Genomic DNA, 15,090 nt, shown 5'->3' on the forward strand with positions numbered 1-15,090 from the left:
AAAAAAAAAAAAAAAAAAAAAAAAAAAAAAAAAAAAAAAAAAAAAAAAAAAAAAAAAAAACTCCGATGAACCTTATCCATATATTATAATGTAACGATTACAAAATAGGCCGTATCAACAGTGTTACTAGGATAAGACACCCAACCTTATCCATATACTATAGATGCTTGAGGTTATTATTTGAACACGATACTCTTGTATGTCAACCGCATATTGTTCAAGATTACATTAATAACCTTGGATTTTTATACGATGGATAACAATTAAATTACAAATAAAATAATAAAAATTATTGTTATAAACTAAATAATTAATTATGAGGACATGAATGATATGATATAATTGACATGCAAAACGACGAACTAGCATGAAATACAATTCCGACATATGTATAAAAGATATGATAAATGATATAAGAAATGATATCCTAAATGATATGAAATGAAGGAAGACACAGCGGGGTTGTATTAAATAATAATGAAAATGAAAAAAATGTTTTGACCTCATACATTACTGTGTGCTCATGCATTGGAGAATACGACTTCTCCTTCACGATAGTACGGACGCATACGCGATGAGGCAAGAAAATGATCAATATATTTATCATAAGCTACCGTGACGATCGCTATCCTAACGGGTGTCTGGCATCAACAACTATCAAAGAATTCTCGCCTGACCAGAAAAGGGCCTAGGAGGTGTGCAAATCGACTGGTGGGTCCATACTTGCGTGTGTGGACCATATGTAGGAAAATTAAGTACACATCTAAATTGCCCGTTTAGGATAGCCGCCGTAGGAAAATAGACTATTATGATAGGTCCCATTCATGAAATTGTATATGCCTATATTTAACCCTGATATGGTCGTTTACTGAGTATTTTTTAAAATATTCAAGTCATGCGCTACTCTATTTTTCAAGTAAGACAAGGTTCCCCTGTATGACTGACGGTGGCATCGCAACTAGGAGATCGTGACATATGCTTAGGGTAGTTTCGTATTTTGAATTTGTAGACTATAGGTTAGTATAGGTTCATTGCATTTTCATTTAGTAGCATAGGTTAGTATAGAACATTTTAACTTTATGTTATTTCATGTTATTTCAATGTGCATTTTTTATTTTAAAAGCCTGAGAAGCTAGAGGTAAGAACAAGGTCAGGTTTTATTATATAGTTTCCAATGAGGTATTCTGCATTAAATGTTTATGATATGTATACAATAATAACTTTAGGTTAAGTAAAAAGTTTAGGGTCGTTACAAAAAAAAAAAATTCTCTAACACACGTGTTTTAAAAATCGTGAGGAAAAATTCGAAAGAAAAAACCAAAATAAGACAATATGTGCTAGTAGTGACTTGAGCTATTACACACCCTCACTATCCTCCTCCATAATAATGCATATCTAATCCTAAAATATTGTTCTAGATTTCATATTAGTTTTTGTTCTTTTCTAATTTCTTTTTATTTTCACAATTTTTTCTATGTTACTAATAAACTTGTTTCATGAAACTCACAATTCTAACTATTTATTTATCCATGAAAATTATGTGAAATCCTCTTATAAAAAAAGAAAAAAAAAACATATTAAAATTTCAAAACTTAATCCAAGTAAATCTTTCTAAAGAAATCAAGAACAAAAATATGAAACTCTTAACTTTCCATCTTTCTTGATTCCAATTGTTTTTCTTAATTTTTCACTATTTCGTATATATATATTTTTTCTTTTTTTTAGGATTGTATTTTACCCTTCTATCTCATCTTAAAATTTGATCTCTAAGGCTTTCAAGAAAATATCAAAAATTTAAACATATAAGAAAAATTAAGAAATTAATTCTCGTCGAACCTCGGATCTTACCGCCATCCTTCAAAAGTATATAATATAAATACAAAGTATTTAGCTTCACAGTAAGAATTAATATTGATTTAGAGACTTTTAAGTAAAGCTACTTATTGAGTACTTTTTAAACAGAACCTCAACCACATGGACAACGTGAGTATGTTCTAAAGCTGCGAGGGTACCGAGGACTCGTAAGAGTTGAGTCATATGTTGACTCCTTATATTTTAGATATATGTTTCTTTTGCCCTCCATTTTTGTTTATAGTCTCAATAGTGTTTCTTGTATACGACAACTTTACTCTTAAAAGAAAATTACTATTGAGTTATTTATTTATTTATTATGCATTAATGAGTAGTGATTTGTGCTGAAGTCTCTAAAAAAGCAACATCAACATTGTGCAATTATCAATTCGTTTTAAATTTTTATTCGAACGAAATTCTAAAAAACTTGAATTAAATCGTTGCATGCACCTACACTATACTCAGTGATGAAAGTCTTTCATGTCCTCTTCCTTGAGTCCTTTGAGTAACTCCAATTATCTTTTACTTTATTAAATTTATTTTCTTTTCATTTAAGTCTCAATTATTTATTACATACATAATGGAGGTTGAAATATATGTTTTAGGTCCCAATAATTTGTTAAATTAATAAATTAGCTTTAAATATATGTATTAATATATTGATTTTGACACGTGTGGAAGTATCATATTAAAAAATAACAACGAAAAGAAATAAATTTTAGGTTTTCTATCTTTAATAATAACAGTCTCACGACAATTTAATTTTATTAAAAAATGAAACCAGAATAATTTTGTATAATAGATTTTCAATTTATTTTAAATGTAATAGAGCGAAAATAATTATAAATTATTAATGAAAGCTTTAAATCTAATCAAGTTTTACATAATACAGTTATAAATTTATAGGGTATTAATTGATTTCTTTTGCCTAAAAAATATAATAGATATATAAGTTTAAGACTCCTATAAATAATGTACTTAATATTGTTCATCAATGCACTGAAATTTAGTATAACACTAATTTTCTACTCGAAAATGTCTCATCAAACTTCTTTGGTTTCTGCTTCAACAATGAAGAGCCCAAACACTTCTAAAGTTAAACGCCCTGTTGCAAAATATCATCCAAGTATATGGAAGGACCATTTCCTTTCACTATCGTCTGAAGCAATGGTAAATTAGTAGTCTATGTTTATGAATTATAATATAATCATACTTATTTGTTTATTATATTAAATCGTTAGATTTTTTACTTGATTTCTTCTCTTTCTAATTTCAGAAAATAGATGTTGAGATGGAGGAACGAGCTAAACAGTTGAAAGCAGAAGTAAAAAAGATGCTAATGATTTCTAATAGAAATCTTTTGGAGAAGTTAAGTTTAGTTGATTCAATCCAACGGTTAAGTGTATTTTATCATTTTGAAAATGAGATTGATCAAATCTTAGAAAAAATATATGCAAACTATAGAGACTTCACAAGTATTGATGGCTATGATGATCTTCACATTGTCTCTCTTCTATTTCGATTGCTTAGACAACACGGTTATAGAATCCCATGTGGTAAGTTTATTCATATATAACTCTTAAACTACTGTATTATAATCCTTTGCAACACATGAGATAAAATATATATATATATATATATATATATATATATATATCGAGACTTTGAAATTATAGGTAAACAAAGTTCTTTAAAAAGAAAATTTTAAAGAACTAAATGATTGTTTATGAATTTGGAGCAGACATATTCACAAAATTTGTAGAAAGTAATGGAAAGTTCAAAGAATCATTAGCAGAGGATGCAAGAGGAATTTTAAGTCTATATGAAGCAGCAAATATGAGGGTGCATGGAGAAGATGTCCTTGAGGAAGCTCTCGATTTTAGTGTGAAGCATCTCAAAAATATTATAGCCAACTCAAACTCCAAATTGGGTGCTGAAATTGAGCATGCCTTGAAATGGCCACTAAGAAAAGACCTTCCAAAATTAAAGGCTAGAGAGTACATAACCATGTATCAAGAAGATCCTTCCCATTCTCCAACTTTACTTGCTTTTTCAAAACTGGATTTCAACATACTACAGAAACTTTATCAAAAGGAGTTGAAGGAACTCACAAGGTGCAATTTCATATATTCGTTAAACTATTGATATAATTAAATTTTAAATAACATACCATATCATAATTTAAAATGATATTAAAACATGACTTCAACTAAATTATTGTCCATTCTTTCTACTCTATAAATTATATTTGTTTCTTATTTACATATTTTATATTTTATATTTTATAGGTGGTGGAAAGATTTGAACGTTGAAACAAATTTTCCTTATGCAAGAGATAGAATCGTTGAGTGCTACTTTTGGACATTGGGTGCATACTTTGAACCTCAGTTTAATGTTGGAAGGAAAATATTAACCAAAGTAATCGCCATTTCTTCAATTTTAGATGATACATATGATGCCTATGGAACATTTGAAGAACTCCAGATCTTCACTGAAGCAATTCAAAGGTCATATGAATTCATTGATCTTTGACTTATTGTTTTTTAAAAATACCCTACCAACTTCTACCAAACTTTAGAAATTGAAAAAAAAAATATATTTTTCCAATATTAGATAGTTTTAATAGTATTTTTGAGAAATAGACTTTAATAACTTTTTGAGTAATATGAATGATTTAGAAAAATTGAAAATATTTTTCCAATATTGGATAGAGTTTTATAAATTTATGCATAAATAAACTTTTTATGAACAATGCCATGTTTATTGAACTTTCAGATGGGATAGAAGCATGGTTAGTATACTCCCAGAGTATATGAAACCTTTATATATAGCAATGTTAAATCATTATAAAGAAATTAGCAAAGAAATAGGCAAGGATGAAAATTCGCTTCACGTTCATACTCCGAAAGAAGAAGTAAGCTTTCTTTGTCTCCCTCCTCTATCTTCTTTCCTTCGGTTTTGTACATATAAATAAGAGTTATCATTTTGATTTATTTTTACAGATAAAAAAGCTAGCTAGATCCTACTTTGAAGAAGCTAAATGGTTAAACGAAAATTACAAGCCAAAATTTAAAGAGTACATGGAATGGGCATTACATAGCACAGGTTATTTCTCGATTATAAGCGTTGCACTCATTGGTATGGGTGACATAGTAACAAACAAGATACTTGAATGGTTTTTTAGAAAACCTAAAATTATTAATGCCTCAACCATCATTTGTCGACTCATGGACGACATCGTTTCCGGCAAGGTATATATTGTTTACTATCCTTCAAAACCAACATAAAGTTGAATTTTTTAAAAGAAATATATTTACTTATATGTTGTTATTTTTTAGTTTGAGCAAGAAAGGGAACATGTTACGTCTGGAGTTGAATGTTACAAGGAGCAATATGGATGTTCAGAGGAAGAAGCTTGCATTGAACTTCATAAGCAAGTGGTTGATGCATGGAAGGACATAAATGAAGCATGTCTTCATCCAATCGATGTTCCAATGCCTATTCTTATGCGGATTGTGAATGTTTCAAGAGTTATCAACCTTCTTTATACAGATGAGGATGGATACACAAATGCAAATGGTCGAACCAAATTTCTTATCGAATCTCTTCTGGTCAATCCAATGCCATGTTGAATATGTGTTGCAGTAAGAACTTGTACGAGAAAGAAAGTTTAGACTTAAAATAAATAAGTCCTTTGGGTTACAGTGGTTAGAGTGTCTTAGGCACTCCCACTCATCTTAGAGTTAGATTTTTTTTTTCTTTTTTTTTCAAATAAAAACTATAATAATAATAAATCTACCGCCTCTAATTTAGTAGTTAATTTTAGTTTCAATATCAAATTAATGTCACTATTGGTCTATGGCTATTTTTAAGTTTCACACAGAGTCGTACATGGTGATGCTTCACGGGATGGTTGTAGATCTTCTTCGTCTTCGCCTTCTCGATTTATACGTTTGATTATTGTTTGAGTATTGTTTCACCCGTTAAGTTGGGTTGATTCAATCCAACAATTAAATGTATTTTATATATTTGAACTATTATATTATTATTATTATTAATACAATACAATAAAATAAAATAAAATCCGTTAATTAAAACAACATATTTTGTATTTAATAATTAGGGAAAAAAAGAAAAAAAAAAAAGGATTTTGTTCGACGTGATGTCATTTGAATATCATTTAAATGGATCTTGGATCTCACCACTCATATTTTACTTATATTTTTTCTTAGATGGTGTAGTATTAATTTAATTATAATTATTTAGCTTTGAGTTAAAAATTAAATATCAAGAATTTTCTATAAGTTTTAGAAAATCATTTCGAACATTAATGACTAAATAAACAAAAATAAATAAATAAATAATAGAATTGGGCAAAAGTGATCAAGTACTAAATTGTTTGTACACCGTGAAGATAATATTATAGCAAACCTGAGTACTAAATTTTTAAACATTTATTTATTTTATTTAGTCTTTTGTTGTATCATTTTTGAAAGTGTTTTCAAAACACGAAAGTCCATAGTTGTATTTTAAAATGAAGGTACTGCTTTATGAAAGTTTAAATAAAGTATTTTCGCATTCAATGTTCATGATATGTATCCCGTAGCGATCTTAAATTAAGTAGAAAATTTTGGGTCGTTACACCACTTCAAAAACAATCTAATACGAATTAGTCCCAATTAATTATTATTTTACTTTCAAAGTTCAATTTACATGCTACTATAATAAATTTACTCATTTACCTTATCACTACACTTTATAATTACAATTAAAATTTGGTCATACTTTTAATAAATTTGTATTTAAACGTTAAATAAAGTAATCTACTTAAGTCTAAGAACAGAAAAACAGTTCACCCTAGATATGAGATTTGTTGCATAATAGACCTGCGACACAAGAAATGGGTAAACCATCGATTCCAAACCTATAGTGAATCCATGAGCAGCTAGAGTACCACTTGGAACATCAACGTACTTCAAATGCTTAGATAGCCATAGATACTAGGCCCGAACTTCCTAAAGTCAAGAGAAAAGCACGTGGCAACTAATATGTTAAGGATGTGATGAGAGCCTACAAGTAGATTACTTAGTATTTTTAAAATAGTTTTTACTTAATTTAGATGAGTATCCATGCTCAAGCTACCATGTGATACGGAGTTGCACTATAACGAAAGACCTGAGTTGGCCACATGAGAAGAAATTACAAGGCTATTTTTGTTGAGAAGGTAATGATCAAAAGGGACATGGCAAGGTTAGGTTACCTTCAAATTAGGGTTAGAGAGAACGACATATTGAATTTTGCTTTCAGAAGGTGTATGGACATTAAGAGATTTTTGTTATGCCCTAAAACCTGATCAATACCTTGTAGAGTTTAAGGATCATACAAACTTAGTATTCATAAGGCTATCTTGATATGACCAAAATTGTTGTCTCTGACCGATATACCAACACCAAGATGGAAGTAGATCATGAATAATGCCTAAAAGAAATTCTAATGACGTTAAATGTGCATTAGTTCTACATCATGTCACTACCCAATTTTCGAGAGTTGAAAATAGAATCAAAATGAAAAAGACAAAATTAAAAACAAATACAAATAAAAGTAGAATAAAATAAAAGAAAAAAATCATATAAAGTTTAAATAAAAAAAACAAACAACAAACAACAAAATTAAATACAATTAAACCCAATTATAAGATGATGTTGTACAACATTTTACAAATGATAAAATTATAAAAAAACAAATACAAGATTCCAAAATTAAAAAACGGACTGACGTTCTAGAACGACACTCCTCTATGACAATACAGCTCCCAAGCACCTCTCCACCTCGACTGGTACTTGAAAAAGAAAGGAAAATAGGAGTGAGTATGAAAATATAATCAGTAAGTAGTAGGTTTCCACGACTTTCCTTTGGTCTATAAGAAGTTTAGGTTCACCCTTACAATGCTCTAAACTATTGTGTAGGTCTTCAAGTTCCAAATGATTCCTCATAGATCGTCTACCCATGTAGTCTCTAGTCCCTCTTCGAGACTTGTTTACAGAGTCATGGCATCAATCTTGACCCGTTCCTACATTCAATAGACGTGTTCATACTAACCACCTACCCACATAGTCCCTAATCTCTTCCAAGATAGATTTACGAAGTCGAGGCGTTGACCTTGACTCATTTTTACACTCAATAGGGGTGTTCATCCTGACACCTACCCTTGTAATCCCTAGTTACACTCAATAGGGGATCTCATTTTGACACCTGCCCATGTCAAACACGACTGGTTTATAGGTTCACATGTTTTTACTTCATATAGGGGTCCATGTCTTGAGCTAACTACCCATGTAATCCCTAGTTCTTCTCAAGAACGAGTTTAATGGGATTAGAGCGTCGACCTTGACCCGACTCAACACTCAACAGTAACTCAACTAGTTTCGTGATTCTGTAGGCTACTTGGATCATATTCTTACATCATGGAGGTCTACTAGGCTCTTGAAGGCATTCATGGGGTTTGTACTCTATTTCTCAGTTTCAAGATGTTCGAAGTTAGCCCCTCGGCTTATCCAATCTCTGGGTGCACATAAGTATAACCTATAATTCCACATGTAAACAAAACTAGTTATAGGGCCCTAATCTTAATTAAACTCTTGTTGGATGCTTTACTAGGAAAATATATCTATCAACCGTCTTTAGCACATAAAACATGTCTACCAATCTCATATGTTTATTAAGAAGGTATTCCTACTAACCCTTGATGCATGAAAATCAATTAATAAATCATACACACAATCAAACAGGTTCAATGGGAGATAACATTCATCAATCACCTGGATCACAGATCAGAATATCCCTTCCTACCCTTCCTCCATCATACCACAACATAAGACATTAAATTAGACATACTTTTCAATTCTCTTGTTCTAAGTGTAATTTCGTTGTAATATACATGTCATAGATATCCAAATTATTCATTTTAGGTTCTAATCACACATATTCTAACCACCTAAGGTACATTATACTCACATGCTAGCTTATTCCCTTAATAATTCCTACAAGTATTACTTGCCTACCGTTTGGGTGGTTCCTTACTAGGAGGAAGTGTACCCTTTGAAGCTTTGCTTTTTAGTTAGTTGGGAGCCCCAAATTTCTTGAAAGCTTACTTGTAGGTTGTAAATCAAGTGAAATTCAGGCAGGATCAAAATAGAGACGAAAAACAGTCAAGTGAGAGTCAAATCAGGCTTATAAAGGGGTCTCACGTGCGCACCACGCGTTGGAGGGGCCTTCCACACGCACCGCCATGCACGCGTACGGATGCACCTACGTGGAGAAGGACATGCGCTTTGGTCCACCAAGATAGAATGTGTGGGTTTGAGTCTTGAGGCGCGCGTTGAAAATCCAAATTTTATTACGTTGACGCGTGGCAAAGGCGGAGTAGGGTTAGAGAACGATTTCAGGTGGCGCGTGGGTTCCCGGTTCGATGATTAAGGTGAAGAGAATGAACTTGGAATGAATTCACCATCCACATAGCGAAAGCATTACGAATCAATTCAATTTTTATTAAATTATCTTTGTAGAAACGTAGCATAGAATGTCATTCTCAATAAACGGATTTATAAAAAGAGATTAAATATTAATCTTCATGTGAAATGATCATAGGATACCCCACTATACGGATTAATCTTTTTCATGTTAAATAAAACTTCGGAATGATTCTCATGTGAAATATTAATCTTCTCAATAAACGGATTTATAAAAAGAGATTAAATATTTCTTAGTCTAGTCTTATACAAACTCATTGCATAGGATACCCCACTTACATGTCTCCACCTGAAAGATTTGAATCAAATCATTTGTAACGATTACAAAGTGGGCTGTATCAATAGTATTACCCTGATAAGACACCCAACTTTATCTATATACTATAGACACTTTAAGTTATTACTTGAACATGACCTTTTTGTACGTCAACTACATATGGTTCAAGATTATATTAATAACCTTGAATTTTCATAAAATGGATAACAATTAAATTACAAATAAAGAATAAAAATTTTTGTTAAAAACTTTACGAAGTTTTATGGCATAAATTCTAACATCTACGGTAGTAGAGTGGAGTCGGTCACCAGGTCAGATTCGATGCGACGCGTCACCGCGCAGATCATTGACACGTGTTGCACTAGAAGTCGGACCCACCTCCCGCCTCTTCACTTGACACATGTCCCAATAGCTGTCTGAAGTGTGTATTTCTTCATTTTCTTTGCATTTTTGTATTTTGTGTTACATAACTCAGATTAATATGATTTCTTCCTGATTTTGCATGTCTTTTTCTTGTAATTTATTTCTAAATATAGGTAGATATAACGTGGTCCAAAGTTAGCCAAAAGTTACCAATTTTTACGAACATCAAAATTCTTATCTTCAATCCGAATCGATTACAACTTACTTCACAGATTATGAACGCAATTCTTCTTAGATTAGCATACTCAAATTTCATAACCTAACTTCTAATATTTCTCACATACCTTATGAAAATTCGAGAACAAGAATTCAATAACTCACCTTCCGATTTTCCTTATTTCTTGACAATTTTGTATGATTAAAAGATCCAGAATGCTTCTCCTTTAGGTTTTGTGAAGGATTAGCGAAGGAAGCTTGGCTGGAATCAGACTCCTCGTGGCCTGAACGGTGGTTATTTACCTACGTCTCTTCTTTTCTTATATTTATCTTTTACTCACCTACAATTGTAGTGCTTCTTTAGTCTACGAGAGTTATTTACGAAATTTTTCTAATTAAAAGTAGTCAGACTTTTAATAATTCGGTAGAAAAATAGATTAAAAAAAATGTTGTAAAAAAATGATTTTGTTAAAGGTAGAAAATATAAAAGAAAAATATGATTTATATTTTATCTTTTGAAATTTATATATTTTTATACCTTTAATTTGAATGCAATAAAATATTATAAAAAAGTTATGAGATAATAAAATAAAAATTAGTAAATGAAAGTTATAATGATTTTAGTTCATTTAAGAGTTTTTTTGAATTCTAATTAACCTCACTAGAACTAAATAAAAAGTATTGTATAGTATTATTATTTGGTTGTTTTTGACCGTTTGTTTGATTATGTGAAATTTTCACGTGACCAATTAAGATATTCCTAAAATTATAATTTTAAAATATATATTTTTAATCATTTTTAATTTTATATATTTTATAACCAGAAAATATAAATGATAACATAATAAAAAAAATTACCAACAATAAAACATTATTAAAAAAAAAAAAAAAAAATACATCTATAGGTATCTGTGATGTAGTTCCTCAGAACATCACACAATTTTTGTGACAAGAATTTTTCCACGTAATCTAAAAACATCTATATAAGTATCTGAGTACTTCTTCAAATGCATTGGAACTCATTTGGTAGTGAAGTTACCCTAATTTCTTCGTTTCTTCTCCTAGAACGAATCGATAGAAAATGTCTCACAAAGCTTCTCCCGTTTCTGCTTTATCTATGAAGAGCCCAAACACTCTTAAAGTCAAACGTCCTATTGCAAACTTTCATTCAAGCATATGGAAGGACCATTTCCTTTCATTATCATCCGAAGCAATGGTAAATTAGTAGTCTATGTTCATGAATTATAATATAATCATACTTATTTGTTTATTATATTAAATCGTTAGATTTTTTACTTGATTTCTTCTCTTTCTAATTTCAGAAAATAGATGTTGAGATGGAGGAACGAGCTAAACAGTTGAAAGCAGAAGTAAAAAAGATGCTAATGATTTCTAATAGAAATCTTTTGGAGAAGTTAAGTTTAGTTGATTCAATCCAACGGTTAAGTGTATTTTATCATTTTGAAAATGAGATTGATCAAATCTTAGAAAAAATATATGCAAACTATAGAGACTTCACAAGTATTGATGGCTATGATGATCTTCACATTGTCTCTCTTCTATTTCGATTGCTTAGACAACACGGTTATAGAATCCCATGTGGTAAGTTTATTCATATATAACTCTTAAACTACTGTATTATAATCCTTTGCAACACATGAGATAAAATATATATATATATATATATATATATATATATATCGAGACTTTGAAATTATAGGTAAACAAAGTTCTTTAAAAAGAAAATTTTAAAGAACTAAATGATTGTTTATGAATTTGGAGCAGACATATTCACAAAATTTGTAGAAAGTAATGGAAAGTTCAAAGAATCATTAGCAGAGGATGCAAGAGGAATTTTAAGTCTATATGAAGCAGCAAATATGAGGGTGCATGGAGAAGATGTCCTTGAGGAAGCTCTCGATTTTAGTGTGAAGCATCTCAAAAATATTATAGCCAACTCAAACTCCAAATTGGGTGCTGAAATTGAGCATGCCTTGAAATGGCCACTAAGAAAAGACCTTCCAAAATTAAAGGCTAGAGAGTACATAACCATGTATCAAGAAGATCCTTCCCATTCTCCAACTTTACTTGCTTTTTCAAAACTGGATTTCAACATACTACAGAAACTTTATCAAAAGGAGTTGAAGGAACTCACAAGGTGCAATTTCATATATTCGTTAAACTATTGATATAATTAAATTTTAAATAACATACCATATCATAATTTAAAATGATATTAAAACATGACTTCAACTAAATTATTGTCCATTCTTTCTACTCTATAAATTATATTTGTTTCTTATTTACATATTTTATATTTTATATTTTATAGGTGGTGGAAAGATTTGAACGTTGAAACAAATTTTCCTTATGCAAGAGATAGAATTGTTGAGTGCTACTTTTGGACATTGGGTGCATACTTTGAACCTCAGTTCAATATTGGAAGGAGAATATTAACCAAAGTAATCGCCATTTCTTCCATTTTAGATGACACATATGATGCCTATGGAACATTTGAAGAACTCCAAGTCTTCACTCGAGCAATTCAAAGGTCATTTGAATTCATCCCTATGGATAAAAATCTTAGCTTTAAAAGCTTGACTTACGATATTAATAAATTTATTGTTTATCTTTAGAAAATGGAAAGTAGAAATAGAAATCCTTTTTTCATCTTTCAAAATTTATATATAAGAATAATTATATTAGTGTACAGAAATTTTTTTATGGACCATAATGTTATTGAATTTTCAGATGGGATAGAAGCATGATCAATATACTCCCGGAGTACATGAAGCCTTTATATTTAACAATGTTAAATCTTTATAAAGAAATTAGTAAAGAAATAGGCAAGGATGAATGTTCGCTTCACATTCATTCCACGATTGAAGAAGTAAGCTTTCTTGGTCTCCCTCTTCTATCTTCTTGCCTTCCGTTTTATACATATAAATAAAAGTTATTATTTGATTTATTTTTACAGATAAAAAAGCTAGCTGGATCATACTTTGAAGAAGCTAAATGGTTAAACCAAAATTACAAACCAAAATTTAAAGAGTACATGAAATGGGGATTACATAGTTCAGGTTATTCCTTGGTTATCAGCATTTCACTCATTGGTATGGGTGACATAGTAACAAATAAGGTAATTGAATGGTTTTTCAAAAGACCTAAAGTTGTTAAAGCCGCAACAATAATTGCTAGACTCATGGATGACCTCGTTTCCCACAAGGTATATATTGTTTACTATCTTTCAAAACAGCACAAACAAAAGTAAACTACATTTACGGACATGTTTTTCTTTTTCAGTTTGAGCAACAAAGAGAACACGTTGCTTCGGCAGTTGAATGTTACATGGAACAATATGGTTGTTCAGAGAACGAAGCTTGCATTGAACTTCATAAGCAAGTGGTTGATGCATGGAAGGACATAAATGAAGCATGTCTTCATCCAATCGATGTTCCAATGCCTATTCTTATGCGGATTGTGAATGTTTCAAGAGTTATCAACCTTCTTTATACAGATGAGGATGGATACACAAATGCAAATGGTCGAACCAAATTTCTTATCGAATCTCTTCTGGTCAATCCAATGCCATGTTAAATATGTGTTGCAGTAAGAACTTGTACCAGAAAGAAAGTTTAGACTTAAAATAAATAAGTCCTTTGGGTTAGAGTGGTTAGAGTGTTTTAGGCACTCCCACTCATCTTAGAGTTAGATTTTTTTTTCTTTTTTTTTTCAAATAAAAACTATAATAATAATAAATCTACTGCCTCTGATTTAGTAGTTAATTTTAGTTTCAATATCAAATTAATGTCACTATTGGTCTATGGTTATTTTTAAATCTCACACAGAGTCGTACATGGTGATGCTTCACGGGATGGTTGTAGATCTTCTTCGTCTTCGCCTTCTCGATTTATACGTTTGATTATTGTTTGAGTATTGTTTCACCCGTTAAGTTGGGTTGATTCAATCCAACAATTAAATGTATTTTATATATTTGAACTATTATATTATTATTATTATTAATACAATACAATAAAATAAAATAAAAGAAAATCCGTTAATTAAAACAACATATTTTGTATTTAATAATTAGGGAAAAAAAGAAAAAAAAAAGGATTTTGTTCGACGTGATGTCATTTGAATATCATTTGAATGGATCTTGGATCTCACCACTCATATTTTACTTATATTTTTTCTTAGATGGTGTAGTATTAATTTAATTATAATTATTTAGCTTTGAGTTAAAAATTAAATATCAAGAATTTTCTATAAGTTTTAGAAAATCATTTCGAACATTAATGACTAAATAAACAAAAATAAATAAATAAATAATAGAATTGGGCAAAAGTGATCAGAAAAGTACTAAATTGTTTGTACCCAGTGAAAATAATATTATAGCAAACATGAGTACTAAATTTTTAAACATTTATTTATTTTATTTAGTCTTTTGTTGTGTCATTTTTAAAAGTGTTTTCAAAGCACGAAAGTCCATAGTTGTATTTTAAAATGAAAGTAATGCTTTATGAAAGTTTAAATAAAGTATTTCCGCATTCAATTTTCATGATATGTATCCCGTAGCGATCTTAAATTAAGTATAAAATTTTGGGTCGTTACACCACTTCAAAAACAATCTAATACGAATTAGTCCCAATTAATTATTATTTTACTTTCAAAGTTCAATTTACATGCTACTATAATAAATTTACTCATTTACCTTATCACTACACTTTATAATTACAATTAAAATTTGGTCATACTTTTAATAAATTTGTATTTAAACGTTAACACATATAAAAGATAAAACAAGTTTTCACCAACTATAAACAAAATTTAAAATCAAATTGACCTTTGTCT

At 30.0% G+C, this 15,090-nt stretch overlaps 2 protein-coding genes across 3 annotated transcripts; both read left to right on the top strand.

Annotated features, from left to right (window-relative positions):
* The first annotated feature begins 2,861 nt into the window (after positions 1-2,861).
* LOC111483269 ((+)-gamma-cadinene synthase-like) lies at positions 2,862-5,710 on the top strand. 2 transcript variants are annotated; one of them, XM_023129424.1, is made up of 8 exons: positions 2,862-3,021; positions 3,128-3,407; positions 3,593-3,965; positions 4,140-4,219; positions 4,295-4,358; positions 4,627-4,765; positions 4,854-5,102; positions 5,190-5,710. In XM_023129424.1, exons 1-8 carry the CDS (start codon positions 2,887-2,889, stop codon positions 5,481-5,483), a joined length of 1,614 nt encoding a protein of 537 aa, XP_022985192.1. In that variant the 5' UTR covers positions 2,862-2,886; the 3' UTR covers positions 5,484-5,710. The 2 variants fall into 2 exon arrangements, with proteins under 2 accessions (XP_022985192.1, XP_022985191.1); XM_023129423.1 differs by having other exon boundaries at positions 4,140-4,358.
* Positions 5,711-11,250: 5,540 nt separating this feature from the next.
* On the top strand, positions 11,251-13,871 carry LOC111483273 ((+)-gamma-cadinene synthase-like). Its single transcript, XM_023129427.1, has 7 exons — positions 11,251-11,452; positions 11,559-11,838; positions 12,022-12,394; positions 12,569-12,787; positions 12,988-13,126; positions 13,214-13,462; positions 13,540-13,871. Exons 1-7 carry the CDS (start codon positions 11,318-11,320, stop codon positions 13,831-13,833), a joined length of 1,689 nt encoding a protein of 562 aa, XP_022985195.1. The 5' UTR covers positions 11,251-11,317; the 3' UTR covers positions 13,834-13,871.
* The last annotated feature ends 1,219 nt before the right edge of the window (positions 13,872-15,090 follow it).

The sequence above is a fragment of the Cucurbita maxima genome, unplaced genomic scaffold (assembly GCF_002738345.1).
Source record: "Cucurbita maxima cultivar Rimu unplaced genomic scaffold, Cmax_1.0 Cma_Scf00008, whole genome shotgun sequence".
NCBI classification, from domain to species: Eukaryota; Viridiplantae; Streptophyta; class Magnoliopsida; order Cucurbitales; family Cucurbitaceae; genus Cucurbita; species Cucurbita maxima.